General features: G+C 47.3%; 1 protein-coding gene across 2 annotated transcripts in view; it reads right to left on the bottom strand.

Moving 5' to 3' along the window:
* Positions 1–21,980, bottom strand: part of SCNN1B (sodium channel epithelial 1 subunit beta) — a 76,102-nt gene that overhangs the window by 18,430 nt on the left and 35,692 nt on the right. For both annotated transcript variants that reach the window (XM_088451899.1, XM_088451900.1), the window contains exons 5-7: positions 21,478–21,584; positions 4,403–4,566; positions 3,396–3,503 (exon numbers count right to left, since the gene is read on the bottom strand). In XM_088451899.1, the coding sequence (XP_088308025.1) occupies positions 3,396–3,503; positions 4,403–4,566; positions 21,478–21,584 (379 nt within the window). The remainder of the gene's footprint in view (positions 1–3,395; positions 3,504–4,402; positions 4,567–21,477; positions 21,585–21,980) is intronic.

Genomic DNA, 21,980 nt, shown 5'->3' with positions numbered 1-21,980 from the left:
TGCATAACATCGGCCAGGAACGAGCGAGCGGCTGCTTGCGAACGGGTCTGAATCAGGCCCCAAGTCCCGCCATTTTCCCCATAAAAATCGTGATTGTCCCAAAGCTCAGGGGCTGCGAGAAAAAAAGCTGCATTAAATCCTCTGAAAAGTTAACATGACTACATTTGTGCAGCTATTCGGATAACAAATAACTTGCGGACGGTCGCGTTATGTTGCATTTAGCCACGTTAATCACCGGAAAAATCGTGTAAACGCGGCAAACTGAATTCCCCCCTAGGTATTGACATTTTTTATGTTACTTCCATCTCAGAAGGTGTTTTGCACTTTTAGAAAACATTATGTCTTTGGTGTTTGCATGCCTTTCTGCAGCTTTTACTTTTTCATTTCCAGTTTCCTTTTGTCATTTATAAGACAGTGGGTATGTGGTCTCTGTATTAGATTAGACAATAACATCCAGGGTCCAGATTTCGGGGCAATTGAAACAAATTATTCTGCAGAAAGCCCCTTTAAAACTTTCTTTGTAGAACTGTGCGAGTTTGGGCTCACATTATCTGGCATGAAGTATGTTTAATGGATATAAAAGCCGGTGTAACCCAAGAGATTAAACGTGATTTGCTGGATGGGTACAAAAAGACAGAAAAAGACTTTCAGCAGCTGTTTAGGGACATAAAAAAAAAAAATTGGGCCGCCCAGGATGTTCTTTACTGGTTTAGCTTTGTACTATCCAACCAGCCGTGAATGCCAGGTGCACTGAGCGCTGAACTGTTTGTGTATTCCTCATGTAACATTACAGTATTGCTCTAATGTAGAACAGATTACGTAACAAGATAATATGTTCCTCTAATTAAAGGGAATCTACTATATAAAAGCGAAAATTTGTCCTTCTGTCTTTCTATACAAATCCACAGTTTACAAGCCAAGATCGTGAAATTTTAAATACGAGCGTATTAAAACATGGCGGAGGCAACTAAAAACATTTTTAAATCAAAATTACTGTTCATTTTTAATTAATTAAAAAAAAACACAATTTTTGCATAGCATTCGCTCTCTACAGGTCAGGTACGGAATTAGAAAAGGATTTAGCTTATCTCTACTATCTACATGCCACAGTTTACAAGCCAAGATCTCTCATGGTTCTACACCTAAAACACCAAAGAAGTATAAAAGCATTGTCCTGTTTGGTTTATTGTTATATGCAGATTTGGACACCATTCTTCTTGGGCCATCTGCAAGGTTAATAATAAAAATATTAAAATGTTATTTTTGTTTCATTTCATAATTTGATTTTATAACATGCATTTTGCTACATACTAAGGAATTATGGAATTGTATTCTGTAGCATATAATCTAAGTCTCTGAGCATCATTTATTATGGCTCACGTGTGGAGTTTACAGTACCTTTTAAATGCTGTATGAATTTATAACCACTATTGATATTAAGCCAGCCAGTGGTGTAACTACTGCCCCCGTAGACCCCGCGGTGGCTTGGGGGCGCAGAGGCTTGTGGGGCAAAGTGGCTTGGGGGCTGCAGATGCCATGCGGACTAGCCATACGTATTGGAATCTGCTGAAAACGGGCCTCCAAAAATGGCCGCCTAGGAGGAGACAGATGCTAGAGGTCCTACTGAACCTCTAGCATCTGTTAGGCAAGTGCATAGCGCCGGGAACGCTGGCGCTGCCGGGAGATGATGCAGATAGCTGCATCTTCTCCCGTAAAATCCCTGGCAATGAGCATAGAATCCCTGGCAACGAGCATAGAACCCCTGGCAATGAGTGTGAAACCCCTGGCAATGAGCATAGATCCCCTGGCAATGAGCGTGAAACCCCTTGCAACGAGTGTGAAACCCCTGGCAACGAGCGTAAAACCCCTGGCAACGAGCGTAAAACCCCTTGTAACGAGTGTGAAACCCCTGGCAACGAGCGTGAAACCCCTGGCAACAAGCATGAATCTCCTGGCAATGAGCAGGAATCCCCTGGCAACGAGCATAAAACCCCTGACAACGAGCATGAGACCCCTGACAACGGGCAGGGAATTTTAAAGTATTTAGAAGCCTTACTGTGGGGCAAATATGTAAGTGGCACTTTGGTAATGGTTAGGTCTAGACTACACAGCTCCAAGGGACCAGTGACGTCACACCCACGTGACCGGTCATCAAAAGGGGGGGGGGGGGCAAGGATGATAATGGGGGTCCAAAACTGTTCCCTCGCGGGCTCGCTATGCTTGCCGTGTTTCGGGCACAGTTGCTCGCTGCGCTCGCCACAAAAATGTATTCCCGCTCCATGCCCACATGGATGGTAACACAGGAGCGATCTGGCCCTCCTGCAGCAGTCACATGACTGCAACGTCACAGAGGTCCTTTCTCCACATAGGATCTAGCAGCAACCCTTTGTGGGGGTAATAGGCATTACAGTGTGTGGCATAATGTGTAAGGGGCATTACGGTGTGTGGCATAATGTGTAAGGGGCTTTACTATAACGAGGAAAAATGGCAAATACTGTAAACTGTCTATGGGGGTGGGGGCACATTTTTTACTTTTGCACTGGGAGCCAAATTGCGCATCAACGGCCCTGTATTCATTTTACCAAAATGCCATGGGGGCGGAGGGAGGCATCAGAAACTATTTGGCAGGGGGGAGCAAAATGTATAGTTACGCCACTGAAGCCAGGGTTATTAGGAGTCTGAATATGGTAAAATTGTTATCTGCAATCATGAGGAGAGATCCATCTGATTTAGAATCATGCCCATAAAGATGGCAACTATACTGGGATGCAAAAACGCAGCTCTGCAGCACAAATTTTTAATTATACTTGCTCATGCATGAGCTTACACAACTAGATGGTGTCAACAGTGGCGACCAAACTTTTTGTTCCACCTCCTTGGTTGCCGGACCGCACTATGGAATGCACAGAGGCTACTTCTGGTTCATTCTTTTGTCAGCCCCTGAAGGGTAAAACCGATTGGATGAATCTTATACACCGTGGAGACCCTGAATGCCGGAAACAGCTGCACAAGGAACTGGAAGTAGTTGCTGTGCATTTCATAGTGCGATCCAGCAACCAGGAAGTACACAGTCATCCTGGTATCAGAGCAACAGAAGCTCTTGGCCGTGTTTACACTGTACATCCGACAAATTTTGAATGCTTCTATCTCCGAAGTTTGCTTTACACCGTTAAAGGTCCTACTTCCTTCAAAGATCTTAGGACTGTGGATGGGGAAGTTTGTCACACTTTTCGTGAGGCCTGCCTAAGGAGAGACTTGTTGGAGGATGATGTGTAAACAAACATTCCTAAAATCCCATAAATAATACTGCGCTTTAAAAGAAAATACAATTTGTGTGACAATAAACACATTTAAAATGAAATATAATAAAGGTATCTTAAAACTTGTGTCGGTACCTGGATTGAATACGAACTGTTATATTCTGCATATAGATTTGCCACAGGAATATCAGAGCCATCTAATGTGCAGGTGGAGTATGGTTCATTTAAGTGCTGGGTTTGGTCCTGTAAACATGATGGCAATAGGTAAGCAGTGACATGATTGAGCCGTCATATTTATAAGTTAAGGAACTGGAGAGTTGAGAATAGCTCCCAATCTTGTCATAGAAACTAACTAAAATATTTTGACTGCATATAGGATATATATATAATATAATTGGCATTAGATATTAAAATCCGTATAAACTAAGATACCGTATGTTCACAAAATGTTAGGAAATTTTACATCATATTCTATGATACATTCCTCAAACTTAATGGGTGCAACATTAAAGTGCTGTCAGATTTCTTGGGACTTTTGTGTTATTTGATAACTAATTTTTCTTTTTTGGGTTTTACTTAACTGGTCTAGCTTGTGTAAAAGTTAAACCGCGCTGTACTAAAGCAACTTCATTACAGTTTAATAATCTGGGAATTAAAATACATGGAATAGTTATTGGATAAATCAATGTTCAAGCCGAATAATAATAATGTAAGTATTATAAATAACAATAAATTAAATAATGGGCAGGAAGTGGGGCATAACTACAGTACTAGAGTGAATATTCTTTTTGCCAGGGTTATAAAATTGTAACCTTACCCCTTATAACCCTTAAACTCTGGCTGGTGAACTAGCTCAATGGGAAACTTCTTGACATACGCCTTCATATGCTTGTAAATAAATGCAAAATCACACGAACCACACCCCCCCTTCACTCCCCAGGAGGTTGAGAACTTAACAGTGAAAACATAAGATAACATCCACTTTTAAGTACGGGACATTCTTAAAATAACAGCCATAAACATGTTTTAAAAACTATTATGAGGCTGTCTCATTGTGGATTCACCCAGTTTTAACCAAACCAGGAGCTGGCTGGCATCCCATCAGATAGCATTGTTCTCTGTGTACTTTCTCACCGACATACCACAAGAACAGCGACAGAGGTCTCGGTGCCAGGCATGGCATAAATCCCCAGATCCTTCAGGAATGGAAAGCTTCTCTGTTGGTGCAAAAGAAGTCTGGCAGCACCTGTAGTCTGGAGAAAGGGAATGTACTCCTCCTGATCGATGTCAAGAACCATTCTCAGCCCTATGGAGAAACACAGGAGACATTCACCTTATATCTACAAAGCACATACAGCTTCTATAGGGTGAAGGTCACAGTACAGCTAGGACAGATCACTTATCCTTTTGTAGCTAAAGTTGTAAGGCTGATAAACTTGATGGTCACCTGAATTCTATAGTAAGTTGTCTAAGAGTCAGTGGAACCTTTTAGGAAGGCAGAGAACATTTCCAACTACTGACTATGACTATAACTATGTTTAACTAAATATCCATGAAATAAAGGCAGCAATTATTATTTTATTTTTTTTATGCAATGGTCATCTGGCTACTGATGTCTTCCAAAGGGCAGCTTCCATGGGGAATTGACCAATTCTCCTCAAGACTTAAGGTGGGTACACATTAGACGATATGTCGCCCGATCCAGAGGATCAGGCCGATATATCGTCCACATCGGCAAGTGCGTACCCACTATGGGCCTGATTCAGAGCCGGACGCTCTGACCAGAGCGCTCGCTCTGAATCAGGGCCCTCCTACCTAAACTTGGAGCGGCCTCTTGGACGCTCGCATAGCTGTGGGTTACCACCCACAGCTTATGCGAGCGTCCATGATGATGGTCGCGATGGTCAAGACCATCGCGAACATCGGGCTTGCGACGAGACCCTGCGGTAGGGTCTCGCTGCCGAGAGCCCTGGAGTGATTTTGGCTCTATCAGAGCCAAAATCACTCCCACTGACATCACTAGTGATGTCAGTGGGGCCAGACCCAGACGGTAGGCGTTCCCATGGGAACGCCTCTGTCTGGCAGCCACGCCCCCGGCACGCCCACCAAAGGGGGCGTGCTGTCACTCACCATCGACAGCACGCCCCCTTTGGTGCGAGACCCCAAGCAACAGCTACCCCGTCGCTCGCCGGGCCTCGCGCATGCGCATGACGGAGCTCCCTCCGTCGTGCGCATGCGCATTTGGGTACCATCGACCCGCTTGCGAGCGACCTGCGCTCGCGAGCGGGTCTGAATGAGACCCTATGTGCGCTCCCGCAGGGTCGTTCATCGCATCGACAGATCGAGCCTACATGCTGCTTAATCTGTCAATTTGATGAACGACCCCATTCTTGTGGATGCGCTGGTGAACGACATATCGTGCGGTCGTTCACCAGCTCGTGCAATGTCAAACGACTGCACAATATGCCGTTCATCGCACCGTGCATCGACCAGATACACACGGTGTAACGTGTACCCAGCTTTTGTAGATTGCCGATAGTGCCTTCCCTAGAACCTCTCCCAGGAGCGAGATTAAGTTAGCCCTTAGGATCTTATTCTAACGAACTTGCAGCTCCCATCCACTATAACCAATCCATGGTTAGGAGACACTTCTAAAGGAGAGACGAGACTTGAGTCAATGACATATAGATTAGGGTACAGAGAGGGGGCAGATGAACCTTACTTTATTCTGGGGTTTCTCCCCTGATGCGTTCTATGGTCTATGATATGTATATTGGCTAATAGGCTCGATCTGTCGATGCAATGAGGACATCACATTATAGGGACTTTAGTGTTGGGAGCAAAACAAAAAGTAAAAAATTTGCAAATTTGTATCTTGGCAAAAACATGTTGTACTGCAAATGGGGCAGATTCACATAAGCAGAGAGGTGAGAGGAGCATGTACTAGCTAACCTGTAAATTGCTGTTCTCCATTTGTGGGCTACATGCAAAAGCAGCCAGTATTTAACCTGCATGCAAAAAAATAAATAAAATTAAATAATATATTTACCCCCCCCCTCTGCATTGCAGTATGCTTTGTCCAGGTGCAAATTGCTCTTTTTTTATTGCTTTGCTCCCAATGCTGAATCAGCCCCAATAGTATTTAGAGACAAAGTAAAACATATACCGTACTGTATAACAGTCTTAGATAGATTGTAAGCTTGCAAGCAGGGCCCTCTGACCTCTATGTCTGTCTGTTATTACCCTGTTTTGTTCTATAAATGTTTTCAATTGGAAAGCGCAACGGAATATGCTGCGCTATAATATGAGATATGGTAAGAACTTACCCTTGTTATCTCTATTTCTACGAAGTCCATAGGGTTCCACAGGATACCTTGGGGGGTATAGGTGTGACGTCAGTCGCAGGGCACCAAAGAGTTAAGCTTTCAGCCTCCCAGGATGCACTAGGTCCCCCTCCTATACCCCGCCCCCGGGCCAAGGCACCTCAGTTAGTTACCAAGCCATAGGCCGGAGGAGGAGAAGGAAGAGAGAGAACAAAGATCTGGACACATACAAGAATCACATTCTCACCAGAGGGAGATGGAAAACCGGTGACCAGAGCAAAGCCCATCTGCAGCACAGGTGCGACAGGGCGGGAGTCCTGTGGAACCCTATGGACTTCGTAGAAATAGAGATAACAAGGGTAAGTTCTTACCATATCTCATATTTTCTACTTCAGGGTCCATAGGGTATCCACAGGATACCTTGGGGATGTCCCAAAGCAGTATCCTTTAAGGGTGGGGATGCTCCTGTGCAGAAAGGAGAATCCGCCGCCCGAAGGAAGCATCCTGAGAGGCGAAGGTGTCAAACCTGTAATACCTCACGAAGGTATGGACAGAAGACCACGTAGCAGCCTTGCAGATCTGAACTGCCGAGGCACCACGTCGAGCTGCCCACGAAGGACCCACAGACCTAGTGGAATGAGCCTTCAGAGAAGGAGGGACTGGTAGGCCTTCATGAAGATAAGCTTCAGAAATAGCCATACGGATCCAGGCTGCCAAAGTTTGCTTTGAAGCAGGCCAACCCTTTTTACGGAAGCCATAGAGGACAAACAAAGCGTCCGACTTCCTAAACGAAGAAGTGCGGTCAACATAAGTCCTTAAGGCCCGCACAACATCCAAAGAGGCCTCACCCACGGAAAGACCCGGTGAGTTAAAGGCCGGAACAACTATTTCCTCGTTAACATGAAACTGGGAAACAACTTTGGGAAGAAACTCGGGCCGAGTGCGGAGCACTGCCCTGTTCCCATGAAAAACCAAGAAAGGGGGTCTACAAGAAAGAGCCCCTAACTCAGAAACACGTCTGGCCGAAGCAATGGCCAGAAGGAAAACAGTCTTAGCTGTTAGCCATTTAATATCCACTGAGCCCAGTGGTTCAAACGGCGGTCCTTGGAGAGCCCTCAGGACCACAGCCAAATCCCAAGGTGCCACAGGTGGAACAAAGGGCGGCTGAATACGGAGAACACCTTGCATAAAGGTGCGCACATCCGGGATTGTAGCAATCCTACGGTGAAACCAGACAGATAGGGCCGAAACCTGTACCTTCAAAGAAGCAAGGCGAAGCCCATGATCTAGTCCCGCTTGCAGGAAGGCGAGAATCCGAGACAGACGAAACTCCCGCGGTGCATAACCTCTGGGTCGACACCACCGGAAGAACGTATGCCACACGCGATGGTATATCCTCGCGGAAGACGGTTTCCGAGCTCGTAACATGGTACGTACCACAGAGCTGGAAAACCCCCGGGACCTCAGCATGGCCGTCTCAATAGCCACGCCGTCAAAGACAGCCGAGTCAGGTCCGGGTGAAGGCAAGGACCCTGAGACAGAAGGTCCGGTCGTAGCGGCAACCGCAGAGGACTGTCCACGGACAGACCCTGAAGGTCTGAGAACCAGTGCCGTCTGGGCTACACGGGAGCTATCAACAGGAGCGTCCCTCCTTCCTGTTTGAATTTCCGGATTACCCGTGGAAGAAGGGAGACCGGAGGGAACAGGTATGCGAACCGGAACGTCCACCGGACGGACAGAGCATCCACCAGAGACGCCCCTTCGTCTCTTGTGCGAGACCCGTACACCGGCAACTTGTTGTTGTGCCGGGACGCCATGAGGTCGATTTCTGGAAGACCCCACCTGTCCACCAGTAGTTGAAAAACGTCCGGGTGCAGGGACCATTCCTCTGGATGAACGTCCTGGCGACTTAGAAAGTCCGCCTCCCAATTTAGCACTCCCGGGATGAAGACCGCTGATATGGGCGGAAGATTGCGCTCCGCCCAAACCAGGATCCGAGAGACCTCTACGAGAGCCGCCCGACTGCGAGTTCCTCCTTGCCTGTTTATGTAGGCCACGGTGGTAGCGTTGTCCGACTGGACCTGCACCGGGTGACCCTGGAGAAACCGCTGTGCCTGCAGGAGAGCATTGAAGACCGCACGGAGTTCCAAGATATTTATTGGAAGCTCCGCTTCTGTCGGCGTCAACCTGCCCTGGAACAAGTGTGGACCCGAAACTGCTCCCCAGCCCCAAAGACTGGCGTCCGTTGTCAACAGGACCCAATTTGGAACCCAGAACGGACGTCCCTTGTTGAGGTGGGTCGTCTTTAACCACCACGCAAGGGACAGGCGAACCTCCGGGGTGAGCACAATCGTCTGGAACTTCAGAGACTGAGGCAGCCCGTTCCACTTGGACAGGATCAGGTGCTGCAGAGGTCTGGAGTGAAACTGGGCGTATTCCACCATGTCGAACACCGACACCATGGAGCCCAGTAACCTCATCGCCGAGTGTAAGGACACCCGGCGGCTGTACAGACAACTGCGCACCCTTGACTGTAAAGCAGAGATCTTGTCCTCCGTCACGAAGATCCTTTGCTGTCCCGAGTCCAATAAGGCTCCAAGATGCAGAATCCTCCGAGACGGGATTAGAGTGGACTTCTGCCAGTTGATTAGCCAGCCGTGCCCTTGCAGCAGTGGAATGGTCAGGTCCAAGTGGTGTAACAGGAGCTCTGGAGATCCTGCCACCAATAACAGGTCATCCAAGTACGGCAACATGCGGACTCCTTGCAGCCGCAGAGAAGCCGCCATGACCGCCATCACCTTGGTGAAAACACGTGGTGCTGTCGCCAGGCCAAAAGGTAACGCCCGAAACTGGAAGTGGTCGCTGCGGATTGCAAACCGAAGGAACTCTTGATGGCGCAAAAGAATAGGGACATGCAGGTAAGCGTCCTGTATGTCCAATGACACCATGTAGTCCCCAGGTTCCAGCGCCAGAATGATGGACCGTAGGGTCTCCATCCGAAACTTCGGGACCCGCAAAGACTTGTTGAGTGCTTTGAGGTTGAGAATCGGACGATATGACCCATTGGGTTTCTGTACCAAAAATAGATTTGAATAGAAACCCTGGCCCCTCTGGGAGAATGGAACAGGCACTATAACTCCAGCCTGGAGCATAGTGTGCAATACCTTCCGCAGCTCCGTAGCCTTGTTCCGGTCTGATGGTAGACCCGTGGTGAAGAATCGAGCCGGGGGTCTGTGCCGGAAGGAGAGGGCGTACCCGTGGGAGACCACCTCCAGAACCCAAGTGTCTGTCGTAGTGAACGACCAACACCGGGAGAACTGCAGCAGGCGGCCTCCCACCCCCAAGGGGAGACCCGGACCGTCAGGCCGCAGGCTTGTCATCTGGCTTGGGGGCCGGACGTCTGGTACTCCATGCCTGTTTCCGGGGCTTGACCGATTTCTTAGGGCCAGCCTGTCGAGGAAACGACTGTGGTTTGGGCCTGCCCTGGGCCCTAGATGACCGAAAGGACAATGGTCCAGAACCAGAAGGAGCAGCGGCCGACGGGAGACAAGCAGATTTGGCTGCCGCCAGCGTGGCCACAATCTTATCCAGATCCGGACCGAAGAGAACTTCTCCAGTAAACGGCAACGCTTCCAGACCTTTCTTGGAATCTGCGTCCGCCTTCCAGGATCGCAGCCACAAGGTGCGACGAGCAGCTACCGCTGCTGAAGAAATTCTAGACACCAGAGTACTAATGTCTAGAGCCGCCTCGTTGATGTAGGTGGCCGAATCACGGAGATTGCCAATCAACTCCGCCTGTTCGGCCGGACAGTCGGATTCAAAAGAAGCCTCTAATGAATCCGCCCAGCGCTCCATCGCTCTGGCAACCCAGCAAATGGCCATAGCCGGCCGTGCTGCCCCCCCTGCAAGGGAATAAGCGGACTTCAGGCAGATTTCTACCTTGCGGTCCGTAGCATCCTTAAGGGAGGACATGGATGGCATCGGCAATGTGGCACTACGGACAAGACGGGTCACGTGAGAATCCACCTGTGGAGGGGATTCCCACTTAGCAAAATAATTATCCGCGAACGGATAAGCCACCGCCAGGCGTCTCTGCGGCTGGTATCTTTTGCCAGGTTGTTTCCACGCCTCCTCTAAATGGTCCACCAACTGACCCGAAAGAGGAAAGACTGTGGCATCGCCCTTCACATCTTTGAAAAAGGCATACTTAGATTTAGCCGCTGGGGGAACTTCGTCCTCAATCACCAAGGCTGTGCGGACCGCCCGAATAAGTCCAGGAAGATATACTTTGGACTTAGCATCAGCGTCCTTAGTATGGAGAGGTTCCTGATCGTAAGGATCCAGAATCTCCCCATCATCAGACGTCCCTTCGTCATCCTCATAAGGAGCGGACAGAGACGCCACCGGCCTTTTATGAGGCCGCATCACAGACTCCCCTTGCAACACATCCGACAAGTGCTGTACAGAACTCGTCAGGGAGTTAACCCACGCTGGCTCCTGAGAACCCGGGAGCGGGGAAATAGGGAGACTGTGGGGTACCACCAATTGTCGTGGGAACCCCTGCATGGGTGACGACACCACAGACTGCTGGGACAAACCCATCGGAGTAAACGCGGGCTGCGGAGCTAACTGGCCCACTAAAGCTGTTAACGCCTGAGCGAAACAAGCCCAGGGCGGCTCCTGTACCGGTGCTGTAACCGTAATAGGCCGCGCCATGGACAAACACTGACGGCAAAGGCCCTCCGCGCTACCCTCCCCCTCCGCTAACGGTACTTTGCACGTGGTACACTGTAGCCGGAGGGGAAAATCACTTTCAGACATGATGGCACCACGTATGTGACCTCTCTCACCAATTAAGTATTAATAGGCGAGAGACCACCCTGCAGCACCGCACCGCAAGGGCTTTAGCAGACAGAACAGGGACAGTAATAAAGCTGACAGTTTAGAGAAGAAAAGTTACAGGCAGCGCTAGCACAGTCACATACAATGCAGAGAAATAACAATTCCTGCACTAACAGCGCTGATCACTCAACTACACAGACACAGGGCCTGGTAGGACACAGCGCTGCATACACAGACCTGAGCCACAGCGGAGGAGAGGTATGCGGGGGGACCCAGACCACGATGCTTCCTTCCAGACTTCCAGCAGCGTTCACCATGCGTTGCAGAGAAGATGGCCGCCGAGGAGCAGAGAGAAGCTGGCCTGGGGGAGGAGCGCTGACACAGGACCAGTCAGCACAGTGCAAAGAGGGCTGTGTGCAGCGGGGGAGGCGCCGGCTGTGAGACAGGGAAGGCGCGCTCCCCTGGCATGCATTTAACCCCTGGGACGCCGCAGCGCTACCGCTCTGCTGCGGTCCGCTGTCCCAGGGGGTAGTGGAAGCGCAGGATGGTCGCCTGGCTCCACGCTGCAGCCAGTCCCCAGGGAGCCCCCTGCCTGGGGACTTAGGAGCATGTGATCAGCGGGGACCCACCGCGGGACCCCGCTGCTTACCTCTGTCCCCCTTGAATCCGGCCATGGTCCGGAGCATCTGGGGTCACCGCTAGCTGTGACCCCAGACGCCCACCAGCATCCCCGGATCAGTACCGGCGTTCTGGTACCGGTGGGGTGTAGGGAAGACAGCATGGACGTCAGGACTGACTGTCCATGCTGTTCATCCAGATGTGCAGCCACAGCTGCATGAAGAAAAAGCTTCAGGGGCTCTTCTAGCCCCCACTCCAACAGGTGCACCCGACTCCGGCCGGGCACCAAACTAAACTGGGGTGCCTTGGCCCGGGGGCGGGGTATAGGAGGGGGACCTAGTGCATCCTGGGAGGCTGAAAGCTTAACTCTTTGGTGCCCTGCGACTGACGTCACACCTATACCCCCCAAGGTATCCTGTGGATACCCTATGGACCCTGAAGTAGAAATAAGAGACTTAATAAATAAATAAATAGATCAGAATAGATTTGGCTATGACAGGTAAACACATTTAAACACAAGAACCACGTTTACTAGACATCTGGGTGCTTCTGGACAACAAAGCAGGCAAGCATGTAATTCTAATTATTTTCCACTTTTGGTCTGCGAGGCCTCAGCGGAAGAGAAAAACAGGCTAACTGTGGCTTTTCAGCTGTTGTGGAACTAGAAGATCTAGCATTCCCTGAGTGCCTATATCTTATACAGAACCTGCATTGCCACAATCTCCATTATATCCTATGTACATACAAAACAAAAAAAAAAATCTGCACCATGGGGCTCACATCACTGATCTTGCTGTTGCGTGTGAAGGATCAACATTCCTGAGTCAAAGGTGCAAGTTGGAACCTTGTTTCGGCTGCATTACATAAGCAGCTCCCCTTCTGGCATGGCTCATTTCTGCAGAGGAACGGAAGCGGGCTTGCTGGACATTTTAAGCTAAGCATAATCACTGCAGTTATTTCATTATATATTAGTCAGCTCAGTGATACAGACTGACATAAATTCTATAGATATCATCCCTCCCAAACCTTGCGGATCCTGTGGGAATGTCATGCCGTAAGCGTACATGGATTCAGAGGAGAGAGGGGGTAAGGGTCACATCATCCTCTCTCAGTGACCAAAATCCAAAATGTTAAGAGGTATATTATAGTGGGTATGTAGTATCAATCTTGCATTAGTGTTGTAATTTTGAGTCTGGAAAGCTGCTACTACAATCTCATTGGTTGCTATGGACAACACCTTCTCTTTTCCCTTTTAGAATTTAATCTTCCCCACAGAGAAATCTGCTTATGTATAACATGAGTTACCATCTGGCTTCCCCACAAATGCTAGTTGTGCAAGAGATTAGAATTTTTATATCCTCATCCTTGCTCCCTAAACTTTTCCACCAACTTCTTGGGAAACTTATAAAGGTTCCAGCACCAATTTCATTCATGTGACCTTATATTGAACTTTAGCAACGTTCCCCCACAACACCCTGAAGTTCCTTGTTATGTGCAGTCGTTGTCCTCTCGAACGAGACACCTGCTTGAACATGATGAATAAAAAGATATCAGCTAGCAATACGCAGAATTATCGGCTGAGCACAGTCTGTGTGCGCTATATTTTTTCTCTATAGTCATTAGGGGTGCCGCCTGTCCCAGATTTTACTTCTCTGGCTGCTAATAATAGGACCCGGTGCTAATGTTATTGATAGGGTGGAGCCCAGACAGAGAACAGAAGACCAATTTATTTTCCTAGAAACGTTGGTAATCTCGAGAGCCAACAATGCACAAAAGACCCTGATCACACTGCAGCGAGACACTACAAGGGGAGAAGGGGGAGCCTCTTATTTATTATCTGACCCCGATTCTGGTTCTGACCCTTGCCTTGAACTCTGGTTACTCTCTGCTCCCAGCACTAATTCTTGATTTGATCTCTAGTTACTCTTTGGATCTCTGCCTGCCCTGACCTCTTTGAATCTAGACTACTCTGCACCGCTACCGGCCCATACCCTGAAATTAGACACTGAACTCCCTTGAGGCAGCCAGACTACAGCGCTGATGCTGGGCTTGGCCTCTGTGAGCACCTGCGTTTCCTGCTCTCATCTCTGCATCACTTTATTAGTGTCTCCTATATACCTAGTGCCAGGGTAGATTCTGCAATAATCCATTATTACTACGTGCCTAAGATTGTGGGGAACCCAAGTTGCAGTGGGGACCTACTGCTCTAAGGTAATGAGGGCTGATAAAGGCGACGACCACAGAAGGCCTGGTCCTAAGGGGTTCATCCACTCTAAAATGATTGTAAAAGATGCACTTGTGTAAAACGTGGAGAAAAAATGTTTTTGAATATTTTTACATATTATAACATTAAATAATCTTTGCACAAACCAATGTGCACCTGAATCAGATTCATGTTTCGTTTGCCAAACAAACTCAATATTTAGAGCAAGAAAACAGTTTGGTTTCTTGCCCTAGAAGATGCATCAGATATATACTTAAGGGTAATTAATTTATAATTATAATAACAATAAGAGACTTCTCACTGTGTAAACTACAAATAAAAACAGCACGCTCCAAAATGGGTATAAACCTGCTTTAATCCATTATCTGGGGTGGTACCAAAATGTTTATCTTTTCCATTTTTGAAATTTTTGGAGGGGTAATTGTTGAGGTTCTGATATCGCAACTGGAGAAAAATAAACTCTAAAAGCACTTTATAAAGATCTAGCCTTCTGTGTATGTCATATGAGATGCTGTTTGTTAAGTTACAAAACAGTGAGGACATTGATATTGTTCTGGGCACTGGTTCTGGATGCAGGCAGCGGGAGAGAGATAAAACTTTGTTTTATGGACAGCTATTTCTGGATCCCGTTCAGTCAACATATTCTATTTCCAAATCTTAATAAATTTAGAAAGTCCTGATAGTAACATATCAGATACAGAAACATCAAGCTGAAAAAAGGTAAAATAAAATATTGGTTGTTGTACAGGCACTGAATTAGAGCATAGACCATAGACAGAACACTTAGGATGGAGACCAGTGCTCTCATGCCCCCCTATGACAGTCTACGTAACTTTATCATTATTATCTATATTGTGTGAATATGTATCCTCAGCACTGGACATTTCAATGGAAACTATTTACAACTAACGCCATTGCACACTGCAAACCATTTCATAACCTATGTATTATATTATTGTCAGGACAAACTAACAACTTAAAGTTAAGTTTGCCCACATCACATGGTCATTGCACAAACCGGGAATTGGTAACCTCTATGTACTGCACAGCGCTGCCTCATCTAAGGTCAATACTGCTGGACCCAGAATAAAATAGGTACTAGGTCATCATTTTATTACTCCAGAACACAAAAGATAAAATATGTACTAGTACAATCTGTAATAAGCACTACAAAATAACCCACAGGTGACTGTGACTCAATGGAAGACTGGAATAGTTTATAGTCTATATTTGTTTTTCAGCAGAAAAGGATTTTACAGATGACTGTTAGGGCTATTGAGGAACTATAAAGTGGTTAATTAAAATTAATCATACAGTTATACACCTAGCAGAATAAGCAATGCAATCTTAATCTTTACTTTTTACATGGCTTTGATGCTGAGCGCACTACGCTTTAGATTTCATAATGTCGTCTCTACAGCAGAGACTAGCAGTATGTGTGGTTCTCCAGCTTTTACTGGAGCAAATCCCAATGGCAGCAAATGCTGCCACTTGTGGTTCCATAAGAGAGCCACAGGTTAACTAAAGTTTGGTCTAAAACATATAGGAACTAGTGATATGTAGAACAACATCATCAGTTGTATTGAGTAAGACAAGTTAATTTTCATTTAGATTAGCACTTGGGGCTTCCATTACCCAAAACATAAAAATTGGGTCCCCTCTTTGGGGACCACAAGCAGTAGAGTTACATGATCGTATTAACTAAAAACATGAATAATCTAACCAATGAATGCATTACGTGTCCTCAAATTATATTACTTTTTAATTAAAGGTTTCTTGTGGCAAAAAAGAAAACTGAAAAAAACAGGTCACACAGAAGCACTTGATGCGTTAGACACAAATAGTATTAGAATGAACACAAACAATCACAAATAAATTAGCGCCAATGAAGATAATATAGTATTTGTAACACAGTAAAAGGTCAACTTAAACACAGGATGGTCTACGTTTCACTACCAGCAATGTAACCACACGGGTTCCTCATAGCCAACACATCCCTCCCAACTGGCTCAAATTGACGGAACTGTTCTGCTGGTTGGTACTTTTGTCACAGGAAGCTAGGTGTGCATCCATTTAAAGCTATTTTACAGGAGGGGAGTAGGGCTGTGGGCGGCCAAGTACTTTGGAAGTTCTGGGTATATGAATGCAGTGCTAGAAATAAAAAAGCAAACAAAAAATAAATAAAATTCTTCTCTTATTGCATAAAATCAAAATTCAGGGTTCCAAAAGGGGTATTTTTATGGTTGTCCACAGGTCTACCCCCTATCCAACAGCAAGTTTAAACAGAGGGCCTGATTCTGAGTTGTAAGCACCTACAGACGATTTTACGTATAGCCGTGGGCGTCTGCTTACTACCTTATGCAAATGCTAGAATTTGCCCGTCTATGCCGATTATCCATGCATGCGGAAGACTGGCCTGCCCCCTGTATTTCCAACTGCAGTCATCATTAGTCTCAGGACTTGCTGGGTGCAAAAGATCCATCAGAAGCAGGAGGAGTCCCATCTCCATCTGCACGCTACGAATGAGCACAGAGGTTGGTTGACACGCCCACGACACTCCCGTGAGACGAATCAGTAACATCCATTCGCATTGGTCGCCGCCCATTTCACAGAAACAGTGGGCCTGATTCAGAGCCGGACGCTATTTGCGGACGCTCGTTCTTAAAAAAGGGGCCGGATATTTAAATTGAGCGCTTGTTCTTTGTGGTGTGTTGATGCCTCTATGTCTGAGCGAACGTCCGAAAAATGCGCTCGCTATTTTGTAAAGACGCCCCTTTGCCGTTCGCATCACACTTCATCTCCGTTATTTATCAGATTAATCGGGAACATCGAAAGGCATCTGAAATGCTCGCAGTGCTTGTGGTAGGATTTACTTCCCACTATCACTGCGAGCAGTTCAGGCTAAAAGACAACCAAGTGACGTGGTCGATGACGCTCCTTTACTAATTATGCACTCCCATTAAATGCCCTTTTGACTGTTTGGCGCGCCTGCGTTCGGATCTCCACTCCCCCGTTTTCAAGCACCTTCCCCTGTTACCACCCACAAACGGTACATTCTGTCAATCAAATTAGCAGCCCCTCGCTGTTTTATGAGCGCACGATTTCCGACCGCAATGACTGGTTTGCGCATGCGCATTGCAAACCATACGCATGCGCAGTTGTGCGAACATCACTCAGAGCGAACGAGCGTCCGCTTACGAGCGGCTCTGAATCAGGTCCAGTGTCTGTCAACCTATGGATCAATCCGCCCACGTGTGTATGTATGGTGCTTTGCACGTACAGTAGGCACGGGGACTACAAATTGGGTGCATCCTGTTAGAAAGCTGCCCTTGTTTACATTTTGCCACCAGAGCATGCATTATCTGCAGGTACGCCACCATAGAGCATAGACCTAGGGTCTGCAAATTCTTTATGCATCTTCTAAAAAGTCTTCAAACAGCTTCTGTCATATTATTGTCCCAAACTAGACACCTCGTATTTTAGCTATGGGGCTTTTCCCCTCAACTGATATCAATTCCCTTAGGCTCTGGTGCGCCCATATAGGTCACCCAGGGATATAAATACATAAATGTTAAGGATTTTTCTTTATGAATCCAGAACCGTAAGTATGACCTATATTTCCAACAGGTTGAAAATATTAAAAATAATTAATTTTTTTGTTATATCAAAAATTACATTGTTGAAAAAGAAAACTTGAAACACATACAGCAAACGTATACCGCAAATTTTAAACCAAAAATTACAATAAATGTCATTTGGCCTCTGGCCCTGATTCAGAGCCGGACACTCTGACAGAGCACTCACTCTGAATCAGGGCCGTCCCTCTTAATTTTTAGAGCGGCCTCCTGGCCGCTCGTATAGCTGTGGGTGACCACCCACAGCTATAGCGAGCGGCCAAAAAGATGGTCGTAATGGTCAAGACCATCGCGACCATCGGGCTTGCGACGAGACCCTTGTGGTAGGGTCTCGTTGCCGCAAGCCCTGGGGTGCTTTCGGCTCTATCAGAGCCGAAGGCACTCCCACTGACATCACTTGTGATGTCAGTGGGGCTGGCCCCAGACGGTAGGCATTCCCATAGGAACGCCTCCGTCTGGGCAGCCACGCCCCCTAAAATGTATAAAACATAAACAAACACTCCCTCAACTTTCATCTGTAAACCCCTTTTTCCTTCTGCCGCTTCTTTTCTTCTGCATCCGTCTTCTAGGCCACCCAGTGGCACTCGGCCCAGTGTCTCTAACATAGATCCTGCTCCTGTCTATGACTAGTTGGCACCAGGGGCAGAACTATGGGAGACTATGAAGGCGCCTGCTGCCGTGCTCCAGCTCTGAAGGGGCACCTCCTTCATTGTCCACAATATATTCACCCCACTTAGGGCTGTAACTATGTACCCGGAGTATACCATCACGGCCGCCCCCAATACATGGCACCCCTTCCCGGCACCTGAGAAGCCACCATACACTAGTGGAGAGCTCCATGTCAGACCATCAGCTGCCGCCTTCATCTATCTATAGCCTGTCCACAAATTTCTACATTACAGTATCAGCGGCTGTGATGGGGGCACCAAATTATAACTTGCCTCCGGGCGTCTGGGATGAACTTACGGCACTGGTTGGCACTGTCAGTAAGTTGGAGGAAAACAGTGGCTAATTTATGCGTGCCCCTGTAACGGCGTTGAAATGCACTGGCACGCCTGTGTTTCTCCAACCACCCCTTGTCACCACCCCCAAACGGTACTTCCTGTCAATCAGTCTGCGATGGGTCTGGGAAATCACTGCGATCACAGTCCCGATTGCAGTAACTGGTTTGCGCACTGCAAGGCATGCGCAGAAGGCGAGTGGGTGCGTGCATTTTTGCACTTGCGATTCTTGCTGAATCAGACCCGGAGTCATTGGTTACACAGTTAAGTTTATATTTCCTATAGCAAACTCTGATTGGCAGTAAAAGCCGCTTCTGCTTCGCCTGTTATTGTTGGAAAGCTAACGCAATGTTTACCAAGAATTGTCCTTTTTGAAGAGGGTGAACGAAAAGTCAACCCCTTCAGCAGTGCCAGCAGAGACACATTCTGCATCTTGAAGGAGCGCCGCGGGGGTGGGGTTGCGGGTGGTGGTGGAGGGAGGGTGGGGTGTTGTGGTTTTCTGAAAAATACAGGGAGAAGTGTGCGGACATGTCAGTACATCCATGTGATATTTCCTAAATTCGCAATGCGAATTTAGTCGGAAATATCACAATACAACTGCATTTTAATGTGGAGTGTAGTAAATAGGGACCTAAGTCTCGCGTGAACATGCACTGCAGCTTATTCACAAACTACCAAAACTACATAGAGGATGAGAAGAAATCAACTCTTTTCTCTGCTGGAGGCAGATAACGGTACCTTCTAGTGACAATATCAGTGCTGGAGAAGACAGGTGACAGTAAGGGGTCTATTTACTAAGCAGTGTTAGGAGACAAAGTGAAATGATATAAATTACCAGCTCCTAACTGCCATGTCACAGGCCGTGTTTGAAAAATGACAGTTGGGAGCTGATTGGCTGGTACTTTATCTCTTTCACTTTGTCTCCTAGAACTGCTTAATAAATAGACCCCTCAGTGTCTACTCTCCTTAGTTACATCTGGGTCACTTAGCACTGCCATAGGTGCTTGCTATTATCGTTAGCAGGCAGAGACAGAAATCCCTTTAGTACATATCTAGAAGCGATATGTACAGGGATTTTATCTGTGTTTTCCGTTTTGCCAACTTGTCACCCCTTAGTATATGGACCCGATAATCCTGTGTCATCATACATCCAGTATATAGCCCTAACTCCTGCATGTAGCCCTTCACTCCAGCTGTGCTCTAATAACCAAGCCCCTATAGGGCACTGTTATGGCACATAACATTGTCAAATTAGATGCTACCTTCAGTTTCTTTTATATGTGAAGATAACTATTAACTGATATTATCTTACAAGTAGTGTTGCACCCTGCACCATTGTTTTGCTGATAGGCTAAAGGTGCGTGTCCACCAGCCGAGAAAAATGAGCGATTGAACAATTATGACATCATTATCGTTCAATCGTACAGTAAAATTCCGGCAATAACCAGCAATGCGCATTCCCGCTGGTCGTTGTCGGCATTTGTCATCGCCTGAACATATAGGCCAAGCTGCCGATAGCGACAGGTTGTGCATGTACGGGGATGGGGGAGGGTGCCTGCACTGAACGCCATATTGTTCAGTGTGGGCACAATATTCACTGCACAGGATGGAGAACGATTGCACCAGTGGCATATCTATAATGGGTGCAGTGTGTGCGGGGCAGGGGGGCCCCCGGGTCCAGGGGGGCCCCGCACGGCACACCCTGCAACCATATTATTTTAAACTCCCCTTTCCGTGGTCCCGCGTCGGGTGTTAGCGCTGCTCAGAACACTGGAAAATGGCTGCCGCTACCATTCTTCCGACGTTCTGTGCATGCACAGTAGACTCCGAGCACACTCTAATGTCCGGAGTCTACTAATGCTCCGGTGGCTGGCCAGCCGCTTCAGTCGGCTGCCGGCCACCTGGGAGAGAGGATGGGGCCCCGCACGGGGAGTGCACACGGGCCCTCTCTACTCTTAAGACGCCCCTGGATTGCACGATTACAATATTGTAATCGTACAGCCGTTCCATTCTCGTGTAGTGGATACACACCTTAACCTTGCCAAGCAATGAGATCCACAAACCAGCTGACCAGGTCACATGGTCCCAAACCAAGGGGGAGATGGAGAAGTGAACCAGTAAAGAAGTTGCCCGTAGCAACTAATCAGCAGCCATCTATCTATCATTTTATAGACTGTACTTGATGATTGCTATCTTAAAGCTGATTTGTTGCTATGGTCAAATTCTCCACTCTTTCAATTGCTTAATACATCCCTCCCAAATGTAACACATCTTTATACTTTATCTGTTTTTAGCTCAGCGGACCCGATTCAAAGTGGTACGCAGGCTGGCATTACAGCCACTTAGTTGTAAGTAGAGATGAGATTGTGACGTGTACTCCGAACCGTCCGTCACTGCTCACAGCGCAGTATCCTCCCCATTCAGGCAAGAGGAAGTCATCTAATATAAATGTACCTGTGAGTCCAGGCTCACAGCAGGATTACTAACAAGTATACGCTGTGTCTTTTGATTATTGTTCAATCATTCATCCGTCTGATACATGCCAATTCTTTCATGTCAGAAGCACTCGCCTACCAAAATCAGCTCCAGGATTAGCAGACTCCATCAGCTCCTGATGTTCCTGGCCCCAGTTGAAGATGTAACAGTTTCCATAGTCCTGGTCATAAATGTGGGTGAAATTCCTGCAATAAACAAAGTTCTCAATTACTCGACGGGGCTGAGAATATTTTTGCCACCAGCTAGATGTTGATCTAGTACAGTGGTTCTCAAACTCGGGTCTCAGGACCCCACACGGGTCACTTTTTGCAGCTCACCCAGCAGGTTCACAGGTGTATTCATTACTCACTGACACATTTTAAAAGATCTACAGGTGCAGCTAACTATTTCACTAGTTATTAGGTGAGGACACCTGCAAAACATGCACTGTTTGGGGTCCTGACGACCGAGTTTGAGAACCTGTGATCTAGTAAATATTCACCCCCATCGGAGCTGAACCTGGCGTTTCCCTTGGCTAACAGCCATGTAAGGTTGAAATGAAGCCATTTGGACCAGCTATAGCAACAATCTTATATGATTGA

The sequence above is a fragment of the Taudactylus pleione genome, unplaced genomic scaffold, assembly GCF_031769625.1.
Source record: "Taudactylus pleione unplaced genomic scaffold, aTauple2 ptg000032l, whole genome shotgun sequence".
Classification (NCBI taxonomy): domain Eukaryota; kingdom Metazoa; phylum Chordata; class Amphibia; order Anura; family Myobatrachidae; genus Taudactylus; species Taudactylus pleione.
The sequence above is the reverse complement of the archived record's forward strand: the minus strand, read 5'-3'. Positions and strand labels throughout refer to the sequence as shown.